At 42.8% G+C, this 25227-nt stretch overlaps 1 protein-coding gene across 2 annotated transcripts in view; it reads right to left on the bottom strand.

The window, feature by feature from the left end:
* The window catches only part of ADAMTS18 (ADAM metallopeptidase with thrombospondin type 1 motif 18), a 153256-nt gene that overhangs the window by 112870 nt on the left and 15159 nt on the right, over nt 1-25227 (bottom strand). For both annotated transcript variants that reach the window (XM_077454708.1, XM_077454699.1), the window contains one exon: nt 22953-23272. In XM_077454708.1, the coding sequence (XP_077310834.1) occupies nt 22953-23272 (320 nt within the window). The remainder of the gene's footprint in view (nt 1-22952; nt 23273-25227) is intronic.

Here is a 25227-nt window from a genome sequence, read left to right as displayed (position 1 = left end):
TTGAAATGTATGTTTCTATATATGTGTTAATGTACAATATACTTGTGTATTGTATACCTCTCCTTTCTTAATAAAATAAGATTGAACTAAAAAGCAATCCTTCCATCTTATCATACAAAAGAGAATAATCAATGTTAAGTCACAATGAGATTTAATGATTTTTAAAATAGTATTCATTGGGTAGCATAAAAGTAAGTATGGGTGGAGAGATATATGGGAGTTGCCAGTGTCTGCTCAGTTTTTAAAGGTGCAGACACTGGAGCCAGAGACATTTTCATCCTTGTTTCACTTCCTAGTTAGTCATCGACCTGGAACAAGTAGGCAGCCAGGTATAGCCTAGTACACACAGTTTTTTTTTTTAATTATTATTATTTTTACAATTTAATGTTTATTTATTATTCTCTTTTTTTTTATTTATTTTTTTATTTATCAGCCCTGCTTTGGTGAGATATCAGGGGTTTAAACAGACCCCTGACATCTCCCCTTTGAGATAAGAAAAGGGACTAAGGACATATTCCCCAGTCCGTTTCTCTGCATCCTCAGCTGCGCTAAAAATGAATGGACAGGAGACAGAGGCTCCTGTCCATTCATAAATGTAAGCATCATTTTAGGACACAGTTTAGGATGCTCAGATGATGAATGGGCAGAGTCTGTGATCACTGACTCTGCTCATTCAGAAAAGGAAGAAGCCGGTAAATTACATATTTATCGGCTACTTCCTCTGCTCTCCATCCCGACGGATCCGGGAGACCCGTCGAAGGGGCATGACCAAAAAGGTCTGCCAATTGGCTCAATGTTCTTGTGGGATCATGCATGGATCAAAATTCAGCCAGTCCCTGCTGGACTGGCTGAACTTTAATCTAAGTTTACTCTACCAAGATGTGAAATTTGAATGACCTATGACCTATGTCCTATGACCTATGTAATTTAATAAAAAAAGTTATGCCCACTTTTGATAAAGCCTTTGTAAAACACTACACGGCTTCACCATCGGTGGTATTCTTAAAATTGGTTAAATCACATGCAGTGTTTTGATTATGACTATTCTGGCCTGACCATACACAGACATAGAAATAACAACAGAATGTTATAGCCATGTTTGATGCATGTCTCCAGCAACAGAAATTCATATTTACAGCTTAGGTATATAGAAGCCAAATTTATCACAAGCATCTTCATGCTCATTTAAGATGCTGACGTTACAGAGGCAAACTTTTTTATAGCTTAGGAAATGATCCATTATGTTAACACAAAGCAAGCACTTAAGTTAGGCAGATATTCAGATTTTTCTGATTTCAGAGATTGACAATTAACTTAATATCCCGCAGACAGAGCTGTAAAACGTTATGGGCTTTGGTCTTGCAGACACTTGATTGATTTTATAGTATCAATGTGCATTGAACCATCGTGTAGACCTAAACAGAACATGAATGAAAAACTTGTATCAGGGTAAAAATCAGCAGGAAACCAACAGGTTCTTATTATTATTTCTGAAGATTTTATATGCAGTGTAATATTTTATTTATGGAGCAAAAGTTGTGAGAACTTCCTATGCAGATGCTGTTTGGAGAGCCTTACACCTACAAGACAAAGGCAACATGAGCTAGTATGCATAGCGTAACACTCACCTGAGATCGAAGACCTCACTGCGGTGCCCGTACAGAGCCCAGGCCAGCGACATCACTCCCGGGTGTTACTCCCGGGTATCGCGGCTACGGCGCTGTGATTGGCATGCGCACGGTAATGGCACACTCACTGAAACACATACATTTTCATAAGAAATCGAACATTTGATCGACTTCTGCTGAAGTAAATATGTTGCCGCTGATCTGTGTATTCTGGGGGCAGCCGGTCCCGCTGTCAGAACACAATGTCCCTGCAGGGGGGAGGAATTCCTCCACTGACCTTGCTTTGTGTATGGAGGAACCTGTTAGTTAAAGTGTTACCCACACTAATACAATCAGTCTGTATATGCAGTAAAGCTTGATTGTTATAATCACTGTGGAACCTAATGCGTTAATCCTCCGCATTGTGTAAAAAGGCTGTTTGATCCTGTCTTCTCTGACACTCCCCTTCTTTTACCATTCCCAATCCATCTGCTGATAGAACTGAGCCCTAGGAGGCACTCTGCACATTCTCAGTTTGATGTGTATTTCTAGAAACATTTTTTTTTTCTTGGGCAGGTGCATGTGATCAGTACAGGGCCATTCAGCACTGTCCAGACAGAGGGTCAGGGGTCATGCAGCCTCATAGGACAGTCAGAGGAGAATGAAAATTCATTCTACAAGCTTTAACCAGATACTGATAGAAGTCACAAGACTGCTATATACTGCTGATGATAAAAGGTATTTAGCATTTTATATGTACTAAAATAATTGTATTTCCATGTTCTGTGTACTGTGTGAGACAAGATATAGTGAATGCAAGGTCCTGGGTTTAGTAACACTTTAACTTTGTATGGCCAGCTTAACGCACTTCCTCTCCAAGGGCAGCACTACACACTCACTGTACTATATTAGGACAACAGAAACAAGACAACACTACTGAAACCTCCCTATTTCTTCTTCTCCATAACATAGATGGTTCTGTAGTCCTGTATCAGGTAAGCGCAGAGAGCATAGGAAGCTTTCTGGCAAGATCAACAGGTATATTTTTGCACCTATCGGACAGATACAACAGAACAGAAGCAAATATAACAAATGCGTTATTAAGGTTTGCATACCCTTTAATGGCCCATACATACATTGGGAATATCGTACAAAAACGGTAGTCCGAGGAAGGATCGTCCGATTATCAGATCGTGTGTACACTACTTTCCACAGCTGATCACGACCGTTCATCTGATCTTATTCGATCGGACATGCACGGAAATTTCCCTCGTACGATTCCAGATCGTACGATTTTTGGTTAGTCAGTATATTTGTCGTCCGAAAATTCAATACAAATACATTACAACACATGACATCATTTCCGATTTTTTTTCTTCTATCGTACGAGAATTAACGTGACTTTATTTAGCTATTCAATTTCTACTTGCGACTATTAACCGAAAACGGAAGTACGATCGGTCGTACGATATTCGGATTGTGTGTACGGGGCATATGCTGCCCATAGAGGGTGGATTTTACGATTTACATCCTGTTGCTTAGGACAGCCTACATTGGGTGATGATGCAATGTATATGGTGCCACACACAGTTGCCCGAGATGAGCATTCTAAAAGAACAAAATGGTTGGAAATTTTGCCCAATCTCCATTGTGGGAGAATTGTCTGCACATGGTTTCCACTCTTTCCTCCTTTGTCCTAAACTGGAGCACGTACGCAACTATGATCTTCCTCTGCATGCACATTCAACCATTCCCCAACCCTGTTGCTAAGGCAGGCCATAGATGGTGCCATTTTCTTTCCTGCAAACACGGGTTGCAGGAAAAAAAATTGCTCGATTCCCCTATCAACACAGTCAGTGTTATGGGGAAATTACACCCACAACACTATTTAAATGTCCCCGTGGGGGTGTGGGGGTGCCATCCCTGCCAGGAAAACACAGTGATTATTGCTAGTGGCTATAACTGTTGGGAGTAATCGCATGCCAAAAATCCAACATGCTGGCTGTACCCAAGTCAATCGATGGGTCAATTTGGGTACATTCAGCCAGCTCAGGTTCAAATCTCTGCCAGTCCTTGCTGATCCCAGCGAGATTTAAACTATCTATGTCCTGCTTAATCAAAAAAGTAAAACCAAAGCCACCCATGAAAGGAAGAAAAGTTAATCCTTCCATTTCTGGCAGGTGGTATGGGAAATCTTAGCTGTCTTAACACACTGGCACAGTGGTTGTATCAGATATTGTGTTCGAACAATGAACCTTGTAAATCCTTCCCTCAACACCTACTTTACTACTGTAGTGCATTGATGGTTTAAGTTAACTACAGCCTTGATTGTGGATGCGTTTAGATTTTTGGTTTGCTTTTGAAATGCATTTACCATGCATTCATGCTGCATTACCATTGCCTTGTTAAGAGAAAGAAAAAAGGCAGTTCAAAGGCAGTAGACTAGGACAGAAAAACAACATAAAGCTTGGCAACAGCAACAATAAATATAAGTTAATACAGGTCGATACGATGCAGTTCTAAATTCAAGCTCCAATTAACAGTGCCGCTTGGGGCGGGAGAGCACTGCTGATTAGAGTAGTGTTAAGGGGCATGTTGGACAGCTGGAGAGCCATGCCTCTGCATTGTGTAATAGAGCCGCGGTCCGACTTTCCTATATGTTGGCAGCACAAGGTATTTTAACTCTTGCTGTAGCACCCATCAGTGTAATAAAGTAACATAGTTTGATATTTATATCTCTCTGCCTGTGCCGTTTTTTTTTTTTTGTTTTTAATAAAAGGAAACTCCGCTTTACAATTTTTTTAAATGCCCGGCCTTTCTAAAATTACAAAAATGCAGCTCTCTATGCAATACTTGTCTCCAGCTCTGCCCCCCACAGAAAGTCCTCTCTGCTGATAGCTGCAATTCCAGATTGAATAACAGCCAGCACCTTTCAAGCACATTTCTTGTGCTTTAAAGTGTTACTAAACCCAGGACCCTGTATTTGCTATATCTGGTCTCACACAGAACATAGGCCCTATGCTGATCACATACACCCTCCCAAGAAAAAAGAAAAACTCTCTAGCAATACATACCAAACTGAGCATATGCAGCCTGACTCCAGTAACTCTGTCTTATCTGGACACATTTTGGAGTCAATGGAAGAAGAGGAGGATCTGTGCATACAGGATCAAACAGCCTTTTTACAGAATGCAGAGGTCTAACCCCTTAGGTTCCACAGTGAGTAAATTAAGCATGCTTTACTGCATATACAGACTGATTTTACTCTTGTGAGTTTAGAAACACTTTAAATAACAGCAGTTTTGCTTTAAAATGATTCTATATACTATTTAACACAGAACTATACTGGTTAATTTCTAATATTCAAATAATCTCATCCATACATGTCTCCATGCTTTATGTTGCTAAGAAATCACTTTGAAAAACACCCCCTATCATTTCTGACCATTGCCACCTTGATGTAGCGTTTACTTCCTGGAATCCATCTGCCCTTCTCTCAGACATTTAAACAATATACTTGCCTAACTATTTACTAATGCTAGCAGCATAAGGATTAAAAATAGATGTAGCACCCTGGTGTTTAGGCAGGGTTGATCCTAAATTTACCTGCCAGGTATAGCTACCTTCACCAATTGTTAAGGATCATTTGATTTCACTCTATGCACTTCTCTCTTTTGGGTATCTCAGCCAATGGGCAGGGGTTTTCTTAAATCTCTTGGCCTGCTGGGAGAACCTATATATTTGGGTGGAGTCAGGTGATCAGTGTTCTGTACCACCTGGATGGCTGTCTGGGTGGATGTGTGCTGCACTGCCCGGGCTGCTAGGCCAGAGATTGGGCCTATCCCAGGCACATCTGGCTGTTAGGCTGTCTGAGCGCCTATCCAGAAGTAAGAGAGCAGCGCAGGGTTGGGATTGCAGCTGGCAATCCAATCAGAAGTGACGGTTCTGCCGGCTGGAGAACCTCTCATGGTTGGAGGTAGAGGGGAAGCTGTCTCCACTAAGGGACCAACCACCTTATTACCAGGGACCACAGTGAGTAACTGAAGCAAGTACCATGGCAGTATTCTCACCAACCAGGGATGGTGAAGAATCTGAAAACTTCAGTGGTTATCAAGCCAGGGACCCAGCCAGCAAAGGTGACACTTGCAGAGCAGCCTTATGTGTCAAGCCAGGGACTGAGCAGGCCAGTAGGCTGAAGCCTTGAGAGGTATCTTGAGTGCCAAGCTAGGGACTCAGCAAAGAGGCAGGGGTGATGCTTGAGTAAGATACTACAGTGAAGATTGGAGGAGCTCAAGGGATTCAGTGTCAGTGAATCATCTAGCCCTAGTGAGAAAGACTGGGAGCTCAGTGGGCTGAAAAACTACAAGAAGTAATGTAGTGAAAGTGAAGGAACTGTTACATTTTGTGTTAGGAACTGTTAAAGACTGTTGCTATAGTAGACAGCATTCCTACACATGCAGATGTGGCATCTTGCTGGATGCCTTTCTCTGCATGGCTGTCCTCCTGTTGAAGTCTCTGAGTCTGACAATTAATTTTGCAACTACCTAAGGGTGTCCTGGTCCTAACCCTCTCCCAAGAGTTCTGTTAAGAGAAATAAAAATCTCTTTTACATTCAAGAAGTGTCTGGCAACCAATAACTTTAACTAGCTTGAACACACAATGCCTCACAACCCACCATATTCAGAAGGATGTCAGCTATCTCTGGCCCTGGAGGTTCTCATCAGACCAAAGGAGGCCTGGGACCTTGCTACATAGTCGATGTTGATTAAGAGAGTGAATTTCTGCTTTAAATAAATGGAGCTGAGTAGCTGTGTTTACATCCTTCTTTGATGGCCAGATTTCCTTTAGTAATCACATAAAAAACCTATACCGTGCAAAATGGAGACATTAAAAAGTGATGGGAATGTCCTTTCATTGGTCAGATGAAAGTACCGTCGTTTGATCGGAGATCAGTAAGTATTTGGTGAAATTAGCAGAGAGGAAAAGATTCAATAATTTACAACTTGTGAATTGGGCTATCGAGGAAAAGAGAAAAAGTAACATTTCAGTGGGACTAAAGACACAAAGCTTTTCTTTGATGGCACAAATCGTAAATCTGTGCTGTTCACAAGACCTTTTATATCACACGGCTCGTAAAATGGCCGTAGAAGATCTGTTAGCGCTTCTTAGAGTCCTTTTCCCATATTCGCAACACTTATGACACCAGCTTGTTACTTGTCATATGACCCATAAAGTGTCACTACAGGTGCACATGGTACTGCCACGCAGCCACCAACACACATTTGATAAAACACCCAGAAAATAACTTTATATGCAGTTTTATGTAAATTCTGATAGTTGGCCTTTTCGAAAGTCAGACTGATTCTCAAGTGTTCATATATCTTGTTTAAATATATGCTTTATAAACAGGGATGGTCTTTCATTTCTTATACTCTATAATAAAATATATACTTTGGGGTTGGGGCATCACCATTTCTGCAGTAATGTAATATACTTGAACACAATTTTATACACACACATATTAATTTGATAATTCAAGGTTGTAAATTTGAGCATATGGTCACAAAAAAAATCTGGAGGCATCTTTCTGTGGGAGGAAATGATAGTGGCCAACAAAGGGGCAACATGGCATGTAATAGGCATCACTTTAGGCAGTTTTATTGCTAAAGTGTATTGAAGCCCAAACACTTAAAGTATATATAACTCAGAAGCGTTCCTCCAGGCTAGAGTAAATCCATCAATTATTCATTCTAAGTCATTTCTCTGCAGTGTGGCGCGTACACTAAAAGCTAACAAGAGGTACAATAAAAAAATGAGCAAATGGTCCTCCTCCCAAAAGGAAAGAGCCCTGACCCTGGTCTCCCAGGCTGCAATACTCCCAATGGAGACTGGGGTACTCCTGGTCCACCAGGCTGAAACCAGGTGGATCCCATTCTTTAGGGGACATAGTGATAAGCTGGGGTTGGTCTGTGTTGAACCCCTAATTATGCACACCATAAAGCAACACCCTATCCGTTGTGCGATGGCACAGTTCCTATGCTGCACTTCACACAAACCATAGGCTGACCATGACGCCATCCTGTACTGCAGATGCAGGAGAGTGCACACGAGGACGACAAGACCTACCACAACATTTTTTAGCATTGTCACCCTTTCAGACTTTCACAATTTTACTTTGTGACCAGTCTTGGCTAATCACACTTCTGTATACTGACTATGTTTTTGTATTTTCTGAAGTTGCTCAATAAAAATGTCATTGTTAAAAAAAAAAAGAGTGTTGGGACCCTATTCTTTGTTCCCCCTCTTTCCGCTCTATTAATTATTATATCTATGGTAAATTTACATTCTATTACAGATATACCCAGGTTACATCTGCTCCTGATGAGTGGAAGCTATCCACAAAACGTGTCAAGATTTTTATTGATGTTATGTCACAGCAACTATGCGTTACCATGTGATTTTTACCTTTGAGGCCGCGTACACACGGGCAGACTGTTCGCCCAACTTTGTCCGCTGAACAGTGTTTCAGCGGACAGTCCGCTCGTGTGTGGGCTTCAGCGGACAGTTTCAGCGGACAGTCTGACGAACAAAGTTTTTCGGAATTTCCGTAAGACAGTCCGCTGAAACTTGGTTTTGTCCGTCCAAACTTGGTTTCAGCGGACAGTCCGCTCGTGTGTAGGCAAGTTGGAAGGACTAAGTATCGCGCATACTCAGAAAGGGTTTACACGGCCGAAGGTTGCATTGCAGTGTATAGGACGTCGTTTTTCTAGTCCCGTCGTACGTGCTGTACACGTCATCACGCTCGTTTTCAGCGGACTGTTCGTTCATCGTGTGTGGTCAAGTCCGTTCATGCAAATTTTGAGCGGACTGTTTGTCGGATTGTTTGACGAACAAGGTTGGGCGAACAGTCCGCCCGTGTGTACGCGGCCTGAGAATCATGAATCAATTATACAGTACTTTGGCCTTACTTTATCATGTTAACCATGTTTGTAGTCAACTGGGTCTATTACCATTTTATTATGTCTACATTTGGGTACAGTGATGCATATTATTTAACTATTATAGTTATTATTACTTTATTATTTTATCATATGATTTACCAATCATGTTTATATTATATATCATATGCTATGTACTGTATTATGATGACATTTTCATCGCCCAATATGCTCATTTGTATCCAATAAATGTCAATTAAATGTATTAATTGATTCATCATATTCCAGTGGTGTGTTTCATATAAAGTCCCAATAACCCACCATTTTTTCCCCGATCCCCCTTCTTTACAAGTAACAGGGATGGAGACAACGGTACCATACTTTTATAGCCATTGCCTCACTTAAAGTCCTAACATTTCTTTTTTTCTTTTAGGTACACGTTAAGTCAAATATGCTGCTTCACATCATTCTCTAATGTAGGAAAATTTTAATCATTTTTTTTTATATTTTTAAAACATGTGCAGCCCCTGACTATAAACAGTCATTTCAATTAATAGTGGGCTGGTCATTCCATTGAAATCACAGCAATAAAACTGCAACTTTCAGTATGTGCACACTTGCATTATAAGTTCATTGAAATAATTTACAGGATGTGCACCGTACCGGGAGAGAAAACATGAACAAAGTACAGAGAAAACTTTCCCCCCCCCCAGAAAACAAAATATAATAATAATAATAATACAAGCCTTTTTTACTTAGAGGGCTTTAAAAGGCTAGGGGGTTGATTTACTAAAGGCAAATAGACTGTGCACTTTGCAAAATGCAGTTGCTCCAGAGTTAATTAGTAAATGAGCAGAAGCTCAGCTGACTTCCATCATCCAATCAAGTGCAAGCAAATATGCTGTTTTCTTTATTTTCTTTGCATGTGATTGGATATTCTTTGAAAAGTGAAGCTTTACCCCATTTACTAAGCGTTGGAGCAACTGCATTTGCAGAGTGTACATTCTTTTTGCCTTTAGTAAATCACCCCCTTATTATTCTCTTATGGGAGTGTAGTTCTGCTTTACGGCGTATGATTTATTGTGCCAGAATACGCCCCAGTCTGCAGTGCTTATAGGTCTGCGAACATCTGCCATTTTGGTACCACAGAAATTTTCAGCTGCTCTTTTTCCCAATTTTTTTTTCTCCAATTTTATAAACTTAAAATGTAAGTAAATTGAGCAATATGTAAAGCCCTACTTCACCATGTTGTGTCACGGGGACAAGAAATGAGGAGAATCTCTCCAGCAGGAATAGAAAAGGCAATAAAAGTACTTTATTAATAGGATGGGGACCAGTTCTGTCAAGCTTTCATTGCTGACTGTTTTAAAAAATAAATTTCTAACACATACTGTACATTACTACATTAAATTTGTATATTTCTATGAAATATTAAATGTATTTTTGTGTGCAGAAAAATGTATGTACCCAAGTCTGTCTTTATATCAGCCTCAGACTGGGATAGGGAGGTCCGGTCCTAGCAGCCAATCAGGCTCTGCTGCAATGTGCACATGCTATTGGTGAACATCCTGATAGGAGAAGAGATCAATGTCAGTTGACTGATGACTTCATCTTTTCTCTTCTGCTCATTCATTCTCCAATCAGTAGACCAGGAGTGTATTCTTCACCAACCAATGGTGGTGAAGGATTTGGCAGTGCTGGCTGGCAGGTGACTACCCACATAAAACTGCAAATCCTTTGAAAACTAAAAAAAAAAGTTCCCATGTATGTATCTGAACTGTGTATTTAGCTTCTTGAGTGAACTGAGTTGTGTTGCTATGCTTGTACATCACCCGACCATGTTGAAAATGTGTCAATAGAAAAAAAACAAGCAAGCCTTTATTTAGCAAACCGTTGATTAACAGTTAGATATATGTGTGAGTGTGTGCTTGTGTGTGGTTCCTCTGTCAGTCGAAGATCACTCAACCTAGCAACTCCTTCTAAATGAGTTCTTTCACCACACAAGCCTCAATACAAGTATTGGCAGGCAAAGGAGAACTGAACGACTGAATCATTTGGGTCATCCAAAAATTAGATCAAAGAGACCCTTGCAGTCTATTGAAATGCAATTCCTTCCAAGTCCCCATTGTGAAGACTGGAGTCTTGAAAGACTAGGGCCATCGCTGTTTTATTGTTGTGAAGCTACTGCTAATGAAAGCCACAATGGAAAGATAAGAGCTGCCAACTGTAGAGAAAGAATCACCACTTCCACTTTAATTGCACTGAACAAAGCGAGCTGGAAAGAGGTGCATCCAAGTGACAAAAGTAATTGGTGTAAAAAGGATATGGAGGTTATTCAGTCCCGGAGATATTGTTCGGCCTGACAGTGTGATGGGTAAACTTGGCCTCTGATGGTATAGGCTGATGTACTGATCGTTTATCAAGTGCTAAAAAGACGCTTTTAACCCTTGCTTCCCTTATCCCCTCTGGAGTTAAGCCATGGCCCGGGTTTGGATAGTGGAAAAAAGTAACTCACTACAAGGTGACAATACCGGATGCTTTTAATTACTTTTCTTCATCAGCATCCAAATTAGCAAGGACAATCAGATACAGCAGATTATTAAGTAATTAGCAGATCTGCACTGGGCACCCTGGGGAGAAGATTAGTGGGATTATGTCATAAACAGCTATATCACCAACCTCATCTGCAGATATCGCCCTAATCGTCCCCTCCGCTCCTGCCAGGGCCTCCTGCTTTCTAGCTCCCTTGTTACCTCCTCTAATGCTCACCTTCAGGACTTCTCCAGAGCCTCTCCCATCCTCTAGAACTCTCTGCCCGGTATATCCGATCAGCCCCTAACCTGTCCACCTTTAGGAGATACCTGGAAGCTCACTTATTCAGGGAAGCCTATCCCACACCCACCTAACAACTGTCCCTGAGCCACCTCCATCAAATCATTCCCGCATCTATTACCTTTTTTTTACCAATACCCCCTCCCTTTAGAATGAAGCTCTACGAGCTGGGCCCTCCTGTCCCTTCTGTATTGAACTGTACTGTAATTGTGCTGTCCCCCCTCTACATTGTAAAGCGCTGCGTAAACTGTTGGAGCATGTCTATATGTAACTCTTCACAGGTCTTTGATATGTTTTTGGCAGATCTATGTTATCCTTGTATTGTCTCACTGATGTGAATTTTTTCAATAAACCTTTTGTAAAAGAAACTGTTGGAGCAATATAAATTTTGTATTATAATAATAATAATAATAATAATAATAATAAATAGACTGAGACACGTCAGATTAAAATACATACTCAAGATACTCAGAGGAAGTGTGAATGTGCCCTCATGGTCCAAACATTGATTAGTATTGTGACACATGAGTAATCATGAGTAATGAGTAATAAGTGTTACTATGAGGTCACAAAGAGGAGCAGGAATTATCTTAAGTAGCCTGCTTTGTGTACATTTTTTCCTTGGCACGTGTATTTTCTTTTGGCCCTCCTATAGATACATAGTTAGCCTGGTTGAAAAAAAGACACAAGTCCATCTAATTCAACCAATAAAGGAGATATATATATATATATATATATATATATATATATATATATATATATATATATCAAATGCACACACACACATACACACACACACACACACACACACACACACACACACACAATCCTATACCCATAGTTGATCCAAAAGATCCAAATTCAATAATAAGGCCAAATGTCCAAAGTGGCCATACAAGTCTTCAATGCATGAACATTTCCCCATGTTTTCGCCACTTAAGCACTCTGTCAGTACAAAAAAATAATTGTTGATGTGTCAGAAATTAAGTGTGCTTCTACCAGCCTCTTTTACATGATAACAAGACGTGTTAAAAGAGAAGAAAAAAAAAATACATACAATAACATATACGCAATCCTATACCCACAGTTGATCCAGAGGAAGGCGAAAACCCCAGCAAAGCACGATCCAATTTGATACAACAGGGGAAAAAATACCTTCCTGTTTTTCCCGGGATCAACTTTACCTATAAATGTTAGTACTCAGTTATATCATGTAAATTTCAGGAAAGAATCCAGGTCTTTTTTAAAGCAATCTACTGAGCTGGCCAGCTCTTACTGTGAAGAAACCTTTCCGTATTTGGGGATGAAATCTCTTTTCCTCTAACTGTAAACAGTGCCCCCTTGTCCTCTGTGATGACCTTAAGGTGAATAACTCAACACCAAGTACACTATATGGACCATTTATGTATTTGTACATGTGTCAGCCCTGCCTACTTAATTTCTGATAGATTATAAAAAAAACAGCCTCTCCTTACATCCTCATCTCCGTAACCTCTTTGTATCTTCTTCTCCCTCCTCATCACGCCCTCCCATCCTCGTACACAGGCAGAGAGCCCAGGAAATGATCAGTTTACAAGACTTCTGGCAAGATCAGTGGATTTTTTTCACTTATTAAACAGATATAACAAAACTCATTTGATGATATATTTAGCAGACCAAAAGGAAGCAAATGAGAGACATTTTATATTAAGATTTAGATCAGGAGTGTCCAACCTGCAGCACACGGGCCGCATGTGGCCCAAGACAGCTATGAATGTGGACCAACACAAAATTGTAAACTTAAAAAGTTTTTTGGGGGAGAATTTTTTGTAAAAAATGTGTTTACACTTAGAGAACACATGCGGCTGAAGACATTTTTTTTTACTGGGCTTATCTTCCCAAAGAAAAATATCCCACTCTTCACAATCACGCCTTATTCATGTCATCAGTTTTCGGAAGCACCTATATTTGTGAGCAACTATTTTCAAGAATGAAGCACACGAAGGGCAAAATTAGATCCAAAATATCTGATGAACACTTTGAGAATTCATTGAGCTAATACATCCAGATATTGATGCGTTCGTTTATCAAAAATGTCAAATATTGCATCTTTTGTCCTTTTTATATTTATAATAAAAAATATGACCAAAAAATTAAGTTTTATTACTCAGACAGGTACTGTACATTATCTACAGTATATCAGTGATCGTTAACTTGTTTTCTGCCTAACTTTTTCTGCTCATCAGCTATCCTTATTGTTAGTGTATTTTATGTGTGGCCCAAGATTTCCAATGTGGCCCAGGAAAGTCAAATGGTTGGACACCCCTGGCTTAGATACTCTTTTAATTCAATATATATTTAGTTGTATACATATTTACTATTAAATCTGTTAATGCTGGTTTGTTCATGGCTAAGTCTATTCATCTTTAGTCTCTAGAACTAAGCCCTATCATGGGGGAAAAGCGCCAGTAGCTATGGCTACAGACGGAGACTGTCAGTGCACATGCCATGAAGAAGCTTATAAGCTTATTAGAGCATTGACATCATTAGTGTGTGACTTTTCCTTGTACAGACCTCCTGATCTGTTAATAGTTGGCCCAAGATCGATCTTTGTATATATGTTCAAGTGGTCCAAATTGGCCAGGCAAGAACAAATCAAGAGCATATGGAAGACATGGACTGTAAAAGATTTACTTCTATGCTACAGTCTTATATTGCAAGTATTGCAAGTGCAACTCTTGGCAATTTAGGCAACACACTCAGTTCTGTTGACTGAAGGCTCAGATGGGTCTGCTGCAGTGCTATGGTGCCCATAGCAGCACTTTTGTCACCTGATTCTGACAAAGCTGGACAAACTGTGGAACCTCTGTTTATCTGCTTCCTCCCCCCCTCTGGTGCTACATTTGCCACCTTTCAGGGGGAAGGGGGGGTGCCTATTTTTGACAGGTACTCTTCCCCACTTCTGGGAGACTGCGCCACAGTGCCCTCCCTCAAAAGTTCCGCCCCCTCCTCCTTCATCCACCGCTGGGCCAGTTAGAAAGTGCAGCGTGCTTTGCACATGTGAAGTAGGGAACCGGCTGTGATGCCGAAAGCCTTCACTGACGGTTTCCCTTACCATGAATGGTAAGCACCTGAGAGCTGATCCGAAAATCGGCTGGGGTGCCGACATTGCGGGAACCCTGGACAGGTAAGTGTCCTAATAATATAAGTCAGCAGCTACAGTATTTGTAGCTGCTGACTTTAAATTTTTTTCATTGGGTGGGGGCGTTGTACTCTTCTTTAAGCTTATTGTACATCTAAAAAAGCAGCATAATTTTACTGTACTTTAGTTGCACCAAATTATTTAGACCAGTTTGGGGTGTGAAATACTGATGATAATCTATTTGTTACTTTAAAAGCCATAAAACATGGGTTATTATTTGCAATAGCTTCAACTGCTACAGAGCCTTCTGCTTGTGGAAATAAGGGCCTGGGTGTATCTATGGGGCTGCTGTGACTAACTAGAGGTGCCTGTCATCAAGAGTAAGCAAGTAACTAGGACACTGATGTCTTGGGACCCATACTAACTGGCCTAGTGTATACTTCTTGGGTTGTGAAGGTGACTTCAGGATTTTGGCATATGTAGTTAGGCAATATATTATATAAATATAAGAAATTTGAAAAAATTATAAAAGATAAAGTCCAGTGTGACTGTCCCAACACCAATAGTTTCTTCAGTAAATAGATACTCTTAATCTTCACTGCTTGTGCTCAAATGTACACTCACCAGAGGTGTTTGACCCCTTTTTACAGGTAGGTGAAAAAAGGCTCATGAAACCACAAAATAGCTGGGATCTGTCTAATGAGAAGCTCCACTTCATTCCTCCATTAGAGTAGAAAACTCATAGAGAAAATGACTCCGCAGGAAGCTAAATTAAAAAGTAACATAGTCTAGTATTTTATTTGTAATTGGTGTTGAAAACAAAACAAATAGGAATTGCACTCACATGTATTAGTGCCCATGCACCGGTACTAGTGTGCACAGTGTGTATTAAATGGCTTCTTCAGGGCTGGTGTGTGGTCCAAGCCTTGTTCTGACTAACCAGCCCAGAAATTATGTCACACAGGACCTGGAAATTACGGATCCCTACTCCGACGTATGTTTTCACCTTTATGGCTCCTCCTCCTTCTTTCCATCTACTTTCTCCACTGTAGGTGGCACACAACCACAGTGGCATTGCAAGGGGAGAGGAAGTCAAGAGGAACATGGTTCTCCTATGGTTTACAGCGGAGTTATACAATTAGCGGAACTTCAGCTGTTGCAAAACTACAAGTCCCATCATGCCTCTGCCTCTGGGTGTGATGCTTGTGGCTGTCAGAGTCTTGCTATGCAACATGGGACTTGTAGTTCTGCAACAGCTGGAGGTTCGCTAATTACATATCCCTGGTTTTACAGGTTTGCTGCGGAGGCTATCTGATTGGATACTGCTGCCCCATGTGACTCTAGCAGCCATATTGGGTCAGGCAGAGCCTATTAAGACCCTGGCTCCCAGGCTTGGCACATTTCACGTCTGGGCAGTGTAGGGAGAGGTTACCCGTCAAGGACAGTGATTAGCGGCAGGGAGAGGTTCCAGACAAGTAGGAAAAGGAAAAGGACACGCCACCTTTCTGGAGACCTCCCCATTTGGGCTCGTACCGGCCAGGCTGCATTCCATCCCTCAAGACAGAAGCTGTCAGCACACCTGAGACCTGCTCTGCTACACATTACTGTTTTATGCCGTGAGCGTTCCCAGTCAGGTGTCTTCCCACCATGTTTGTTGTGATTCCCTGGATTCTGCATTAATACAAGTTCAGTTCTCCACCTCACCACGCTGCACCTCCGCACACTACCCAACCATTCAGTGGCTATGACTCAATACAGACCCTTTTGAGATATTTTGCCTCTGTTTCTGACTTGGGGACAAAGTTGTCACTGAGACAGGAAATAAGAGGAAGTAAACAATACAAATTAAGGTTCTAGCTCATCCACAGCCTATGGAAAACTGGAAAACATAAATAAATAAGGAGGCAAATAAACTATAACTCACTGGGCCTCTTAATAATTCTATTAACATTTAAAACCTTGATCAATCATTTTTTCTTTGTTGAGGTCAAGACTCTGTGCAGGTCAGTCAAGTTCCTCCACCCCAAATTCGCTCATCCAGGTCTTTATGGACCTTGCTTTATGCACTGGTGGGCAGTCATGTTGGAACAAGAAGCTGTTCCCACAAAGTTGGGAGCATGAAATTGTCCAAAATGTCTTGGTTTGCTAATTCCCTAATGCCACGTGCACGCGAGTGAATTGTCCGGCGTACTTAGTCTAGCAAACAATCCAGTGGATAGTCCGGCGGACTTTCTACCGAACGGACTTGGCCACACACGGACACACAGAAAGTCCGGCGTTTGCTAGCACGATGACGTACAGCACGTACGACGGGACTAGAAAAAGGAAGTTCAATAGCCAGTAGCCAATAGCTTCCTTTTCGTACTTGCTTCTGAGCATGCATCATTCTTAGTCCGCCGGACTAGCATACTCACGAACGTATTGTCCGCTGAAACCCAAGTCCGGCGGAAAGATTGGAGTGCAAAACTACTTTCTAAGTGCGCCGGACTTTACGCTGGAAAAGTCAGCTGAAGCCCACACACAATCGAATTGTCCGCTGAAATGCGTTTCGGTGGACTAAGTACACCGGACAATTCGCTTGTGTGTACGCGGCATAAGAGTTCTCTTCACTGAAACTAAGGGGCCAAGCCCAACCCCTGAAAAACAACCCCACACCATAATACCCACTCCACCAAATGATTTGGTGCACAAAACAAGGTCCGATGGTCAAGGTCTGGATGAGCAAGTTTAGGGTGGAGGAACTTGAATGGCCTGCATAGAGACCTGACCTCAACCCAATAGAACACATTTGGGATGAATTGGAGACTGCGAGACTGCGGGCCAGGCCCTCTCGTCCAACATCAGTACCTGACCTTACGAATGCGCTTTTGGAGAAATGGCCGAACATTCCCATAGACACACTCCTAAACCTTGTGGACAGCCTTCCCAGAAGAGTTGAAGCTGTTATAGCTATAAAGACTGAGTTGCCATTAAAGTTCATGTGCGTGTAAAGATAGGAATTCCGATACTTTGGGCAATAAAGTGTACGTTGAATAACCTCTGCATAGTCCCATAAAAATCACTGAACATGTTTCCAGACAAGCCTATCCAGCTCATTGGTGCTCTTTTGCTGCAATTATTTTGAGTCCATACAGGGAGATTGCTGCATGACTGCATCAAAATAGTCTGTAACTTATGAAAATGTGTGCCTGCTTGAAAGTAACTTTGTTTTTTATTTCAGTACCCCTTGCTGCTGTTTAATGACAATAGTCTGCTCTCAACAAAAGAATGTACCATCACACATATGCTTTCAGGATGTGCAGTGACAATTTGAATGCCTATACATGTGCTTCAAAGCAACAGGATCAGCTGAATTGGTTTAAAATCAAAGCATTTCAAGTGATATTTGCCATAGGAGCTCCAGTCTGGAGGGAATTAGCCTGGATTTGAAGATACAAAAGAATCAATCACCCTTTGTAAATGTGCTATAGGTGGGCTCCTGAACGTCTCCATTCTTCCCATCTGCATTCCATTGTCTTGTTTTCACCACCTGTAACTGGATACGATTACCAGTCCTTTATGCCACTCTCCCATGTTAAGAAGGTCATAGAAATATTGAATGTATTTACAGATGAACTCCAGGCAAACAAGATAATACACATTTGAACTACATACATGGGAACTGTCTTAACTGCTGAAGGAGCCTCTACGGACAGTATGGTTATCCACACAACCCCACCAAACAGCACAGACAGGTCCTGTACTTCCTGAGACGCCCCAGGTATAGTCTGGGTCTAATGCCCTGTACACACGGTCGGAAATTCGGACGGAAAAGGTCTGATCCGATTCTATTGTCGGAAAATTAGATCGTGTGTGGGCTCTATCAGACTTTTTCCATCGGAAATTCCGACAGAAAAAGATTGAGAGCAGGATCTAAAGTTTTTCAACAAAAAAATCCGATCTGACATCTCACAATTTCGACAGACATGCTCAGATCAAATTACGAGACCAAAGCTATTGGCTACTAGCCTCTATATAGTCCCGTCATATGCAGCGTATCGTCACCACGTTCCGAACGATCGCATTTTCCGACAACTTTGTCTGACCATGTGTATGCAACACCAGTTTTGGACAAAATCCATCTGAAAAAATCGGATTTTGTAGTCGGAATGTCCGACCATGTGTGCAAGGCATCAGATCAAACACAACCTATGACTGGGCAGTAAAGGATCAGCAGCATACTGGTGAGGTCAGTAATCTGCTCCTTCCTTCTTTCATGAAGCTTGGTCTGCTTCATGTGTAAAGCCGCGTACACACGTAGCGGTATGTCCGACGTACTTAGTCTGGCGGACTTCCCGCCAGACTGTCCGTCTGACTTTCCGAACGGGCTACTTGCCCACACGCGGCACTTTTTGAGCGGACTAATACGGCGTACTAAGCCCGCCGTACTATCCGCCCTACTTTTGAAATGAACGGACTCGCCCACACACACAGAGGAAAGTCCGCTCATTTCGAGTGCGTCTCCAAGTAGGCGGGCCCGCGAAGGAGACGTCGCTGGTCCCGCCGCCTGGTATGGACTTAAAGGGGAACCCCAACGCCGAAAAAAACGGCGTGGGGGTCCCCCCCAAGTCCACAACAGACCCTTGTCCGAGCACGCTACCTGGCCGGCCAGGAAAGGGGGGCGAGCGAGCGCCCCCCCTCCTGAGCCGTACCAGGCCGCGTGCCCTCAACATGGGGGGTGCCTTGGGGAAGGGGGGGCCGCATGGCCCCCCACCCCAAAGCACCTTGTCCCCATGTTGATGAGGACAAGGGCCTCTTCCCGACAACCCTGGCCGTTGGTTGTCGGGGTCTGCGGGCGGGGGGCTTATCGGAATCCGGGAGCCCCCTTTAATAAGGGGGCCCTCGGATACCGGCCCCCCACCCTATGTGAATGAGTATGGGGTACAATGTACCCCTACCCATTCACCTGTAAAATAAAAGTACAAAAAAACCACAACACACGAGATAAAATACTTTATTGCACAGCTCCGGGGGTCTTCCGTCTTCGGGGGTCTTCTCGCCGGACTCCTCCGCTATCTTCTTGTAGCTCTTTTGCTAGCGGAGGAGCCCGGCTTTCTTCCTCGCCGCCGGCATCTTCTTCCGACTTCGGGGGTCTTGTCCACCTCTTCGGTTCTTCTGCCGGGCCACCGCGCCTTCTTATAGCTCTTTTACAGGCGGTGGCCCGGTCTTCTGTCGCCGCCGCCTTCCGTTCTTCTTCTTCTTCCCCAAGGCACCCCCCATGTTGAGGGCGCGCTGCCTGGTACGGCTTAGGAGGGGGGGGGGCGCTCGCTCGCCCCCCTTTCCTGGCCGGCCGGGTAGCGTGCTCGGACAAGGGTCTGTTGTGGACTTGGGGGGGACCCCCACGCCGATTTTTTTCGGCGTTGGGGTTCCCCTTTAAGTCCATACCAGGCGGCGGGGCCAGCGACGTCTCCTTCGCGGGCCCCGCCTACCTGGAGACCCGCTCAAAATGAGCGGACTTTTCTCCGGGCGGGAAAAGTCCGCTCATTTCAAAAGTACGGCCGACTGGCACACACACGGCCAGATTGTCCGCCGAAATGCGAGTCCGGCGGGAAGATTGGAGTGCAACACGGCATTCTAAGTCCGCCGTACTTTCGTGTCAAAAAAGTATGCCGGAGGCTACACACGGGGGGATTGTTTGGCGGACTTGAGTTTGCCGGACTTTTCCACCGGATTGTTTGATCGTGTGTACGCGGCATTAGATAAACAGCACTGTGCAAAGAACACGCTCAGAGTGCTGTCCCACCTCTCCCATTCTAAAAAGTTGCTTTGCAGGGGATTACAGGACGTTGATCATAGCTCCCTCTTTCTTCCTTTTTTGTCCCTCATTTTGGTCAGATCTATATAGTTGTATATAAAATTCACTATTTATCTTTCAAAAGGTGTTTCCAAGTGCTAAATCTTTCATCCAAATTCGAAATCGCTGCATTTGTAAAATGTAAAAGCCAATATAAAGGAATAGTAGTAGTTTAAAAAAAGCCCTTGTGGATTTAACTAATTTTTTTAAATGTAATTCTCCTTTAAGTGGGACGTGGCAGGGTGTATGTCCTATGCCTACATACTTTTGCTAGTAGGTGTCCCTCATTCCCATCTCAAAATGTGTCAAAACAATATGTAGATATATACTTTTTTTTGATCCCCACTTGGAATGACTGGAGATCAAGTGATTCTAAAGGAAAGATAAAAAAATAAAAAAAATAACAAACATGTTATACTTACCTGCTCTGTGCAGTGGTTTTGCACAGAGCAGCCCGATCCTCTTCTTTTAGGGTCCCTCACTAGCAGTTCTGGCTCTCCCCCCTGATGAGTGCCCCTAATAACAAGACTCTTGCTATGGGGGCACTCAGACTTGCTCCCGAGCCCCGTTCTGTGTGTCCATTTACAGCCCCACCCCCTGCTCTCCCAACATTGGCTCACTGGCTGTGACTGACAGCAGCAGGAACCAATGACTCCGAACCTGCTTTCCACCATTTGTTGGCAGAAAGTCAGACAACAAATGTTCAAAGGAGCATACACACGGCCGGACTTTCAACCAACAAGCTCACATCCAACATTTGTTGTCCGAAAATCCGATCGTGTGTACGGGGCATTGGAATCTAGTCGCTTCAGTGTGCACCCCTATCTTCTGCTTGTTGGCTATCCATTTGGACGAGATGGGCCCCATTGGCACTGCACCTGTCAGTGTGTGTGGAATCAATGGACTGAAAACATTGAAAACATTGGAGCTTCAAGTGATACTCTTATTTTTGTATTGGTTTCTGAACCTGTGTTTTGCTGTAAATCTTTGCCTTGCTTAGGACTCTTTCATGACATATGACAGTGCTGACCCAACTACCAAGAACCATCGATGTTATGTTTGAAACAAAGAAGGAAGTCACATGCTCATCAATACCAAAAAGAACTTCCCTTAGGTAAAAGCTAAGTCCATTTTGCTGACCACGTTCTGACCACATTTAGGTAATGAAACGTGCTAAGATTCCACATGCAACATGGTAAGAGTCCAAATGAAACATGGTAAGAGTCCACATGAAACATGGTAAGAGTCCACATGAAACATGGTAAGAGTCCACATGAAACATGGTAAGAGTCCACATGAAACATGGTAAGAGCCACATGAGACATGGAAGAGCAACAAGAAACATGGTAAGAGCCACATGAGACATGGAAAAGCAACAAGAAACATGGTAAGAGCAACAAGAAACATGGTAAGAGCCACATGAAACATGGCCAGAGTCTGATGAATGACTGTGGGGATAATGAAGAGCCCATCCATGCCTATGCTTTGCAGGAATACGCTCTTGTTACTGCAACACATACTAAAGCATACTAAAACATACTAAAGCATGGCTCTATTTGCGGTGTGCTGCAGTGTTATTCATACTGCCAACACTCAAAATTGACTCTGGTTTGCATGCATGGTAGTCAAGTCATCCCCACTTGCCACTCATGAGGCTCAAAACCCAGCACCTGAAAGAAGCCCTGGGAAAAGATGTAAACGGCCAACGAGGGATGCAGCATTCGCATCGCTGAAACGGAGTTGAGTATTCTGCTGGCTGCTGTTCTGCTATAGTTTATTGAAAATGCAAGTTTTCGGCAATCATTCGACTTTTTCTTCAGCCATTGTATAGTGCTGTTTAATGCCTGTAATACCTTAAATTTGTTTGGTGGCTGGGAGACACTAATTTTTTTTAACATCATGGTTTTGTGTAGGAGAGACTTTGAAGAAATTACATTGGGTGTGTTTAGGAATTCCACTGCCGTATCACAAGCAGGGGTCCTCAGACTACAGGGTTACCAACAACAATACGTTTTTTGGTGCACTACAGCAATAAATGGTGGAAAAATTTTGGCTGTTTGATCCTGTATACACAGATCCTCCCCTTCTTGTATTGTCTCCAAAACATGTCCGGATAAGACAGAGCTACTGGAGTCAGGCTGCACATGCTCAGTTTGGTGTATATTGCTAGATTTTTTCTTTTCTTGGGAGAGTGCATGTGATCAGCACAGGGCCAATCAGCACTGTCCAGACAGAGGGTCAGGGATCCTGCATCCTGATAGGACAGCCAGTGCAGTATGAAAACTCCTCCTACAAGCTTTAACCAGACACTGACTGCTATATACTGTAGAAGGGAAAAGGTTTTTAACAGGTCATATTTACTAAAATTATTGCATTTCCATGTTCTGTGTACTGTGGTAGACCAGATATAGTGAATGCAGGGTCCTGGGTTTAGTAACACTTTCATTTTTAATGTTTAATTTTTCTTGACATGTATCTCTAAATACAAGGATATACGGACTAAAATAAAGCAATGCATAGTCAAAAGCATCTTCAAATTAACCCTTTCTAACAATTGGCCATGTAGTTGAAATTAGTCCTCCTTGACAGAAGAAAAGCTATAGGTGTTTAAAATGACTTACCATGCCCACACATGTCGATATAGCAACGGAAGAGTTCTCATAATCCCTGATAAATCCCTGATAGAAACATGGCTCTGCGCTGTGTTCCACATCTGTTAGGTATCCATCTTTACCCAGAACTTGTACGGCAAACTCCCTAGACAGCAGAGAGGAAGGCTGCAGCTCCAAGTGTAGTTCCTGTCCAAATGCTGAAATTCTGTAATGCATGGAAGAAGGCTTTGAACTTCGTGTAGATCTCTTCTTCCTACTGCTGTGCAAAATATCGTGTGAGATGTAAGCTCCGCTGGAGTCCACTTCCACAGGGGTGACAAACACATAATCTGATGAAAGAACAGAGACTTTTGTTATCCTCATTGGAATATTTAGCAATTATATTGTGTATATCACACAAGCTAATATATTGTACATATGCTGTAGTGCCAACCCGAATAGAAGCCGGTCAACCAAATATGTTCCTTTTCAGTGCCTAGAACCTAGAAAGTGGCTTCCAGTGCTTGAAACAAGTAAAGAAAAACTGAGAAACCTAGCTATAACCTTAACTGAAGCTTTAGATCTACAGTATCTCACAAAAGTGAGTACACCCCTCACATTTTTGTAACTATTTTTTTCTATCTTTACATGTGACAACACTGAAGAAAAGACATTTTGCTACGATGTAAAGTAGTCAGTGTACAGCTTGTAAATGTGCTGTCCCCTCAAAATAACTCAACACACAGCCATTAATGTCTAAACCGCTGGCAACAAAAGTGAGTACACCCCTAAGTGAAAATGTCCAAATTAGGCCTAAAGTGTCAATATTTTGTTTTGCCACCATTATTTTCCAGCACTGCCTAAACTCACTTGGGCATGGAGTTCACCAGAGCTTCACAGGTTGTCACTGAAGTCCTCTTCCACTCCTCCATGATGACATCATGGAGCTGGTGGATGTTAGAGAACTTGCGCTCCTCCACCTTCCGTTTGAAGATACCCCACAGATGCTCAATAGGGTTTAGGTCTGGAGACATGCTTGGCCTGTCCATCACCTTTACCCTCAGTTTCTTTAGCAAGGCAGTGGTCATCTTGGAGGTGTATTTGGGGCTCTTTATGTTGGAATACTGCCCTGTGGCCCAGTCTCTGAAGGGAGGGGATCATGCTCTTCTTCAGTATGTCACAGTACATCTTGGCATTCATGGTTTCCTCAATGAACTGTAGCTTCCCAGTGCTGGCAGCACTTATGCATCCCCAGACCACGACACTCCCACCACCATGCTTGACTGTAGGCAAGACACACTTGTCTTTGTACTCCTCACCTGGTTTCCGCCACACATGCTTGACACCATCTGAACCAAATAAGTTTATCTTGGTCTCATCAGACCACAGGACATGGTTCCAGTAATCCATGTCCTTAGTCTGCTTGTCTTCAGCAAACTGTTTGCAGGCTTTCTTGTGCATCATCTTTAGAAGAGGCTTCCTTCTGGGATGACAGTCATGCAGACCAATTTGATGCAGTGTGCAGCGTATGGTCTGAGCACTGACAGGCTGACCCCCCCACCCCTTCAACCTCTGCAGCAATGCTGGCAGCACTCATATGTCTATTTCCCAAAGACAACCTCTGGATATGATGCTGAGCACATGCACTCAACTTCTTTTGGTCAACCATGGTGAGGCCTGTTCTGAGTGGAACTTATCCTGTTAAACCGCTGTATGGTCTTGGCCACCGTGCTGCAGCTCAGTTTCAGGGTCTTGGCAATCTTCTTATAGCCTATGCCATTTTTATGTAGAGCAACAATTCTTTTTTTCAGATCCTCAAAGAGTTCTTTGTAATGAGGTGCATGTTTAACTTCCAGTAACCAGTATGAGAGATTGAGAGAGACAAACACACCAAATTTAACACACATGCTCCCCTTTCAAATCTGAGACCTTGTAACACTAACGAGTTACATGACACCGGAGAGGTAAAATGGCTAATGGGGCCCAATTTGGACATTTTCACTTAGGCCTCATTCACACGAGGTGGATCCGCTCAGCCGGCGGATGACAGGTCAGGACATATCCTGACATATCCTGTCAGAGCCATATCCTGATTCCTATGGAGGGATCGGATGAAAACGGACAGCATGTCTGTTTTCATCAGATCTCATTTGATCCGCCCAGCCGGATGGTGAATGTATCGCCATACGTCTGATTTTAGCGGATCGGGAAAAAATGGGGATGAACAGTGGCAGAAACGTTTAGGGTCCATGCACGTTGTGCTTAAAAATGACTGATTCTACAGGTGTTTTGTGTTGTTGCTGCC

The sequence above is a fragment of the Lithobates pipiens genome, unplaced genomic scaffold (genome assembly GCF_037356315.1).
Source record: "Lithobates pipiens isolate NorthernLeopardFrog02 unplaced genomic scaffold, aLitPip1_a1.2 Scaffold_10, whole genome shotgun sequence".
Taxonomy (NCBI): Eukaryota; Metazoa; Chordata; class Amphibia; order Anura; family Ranidae; genus Lithobates; species Lithobates pipiens.
The sequence above is the reverse complement of the archived record's forward strand: the minus strand, read 5'-3'. Positions and strand labels throughout refer to the sequence as shown.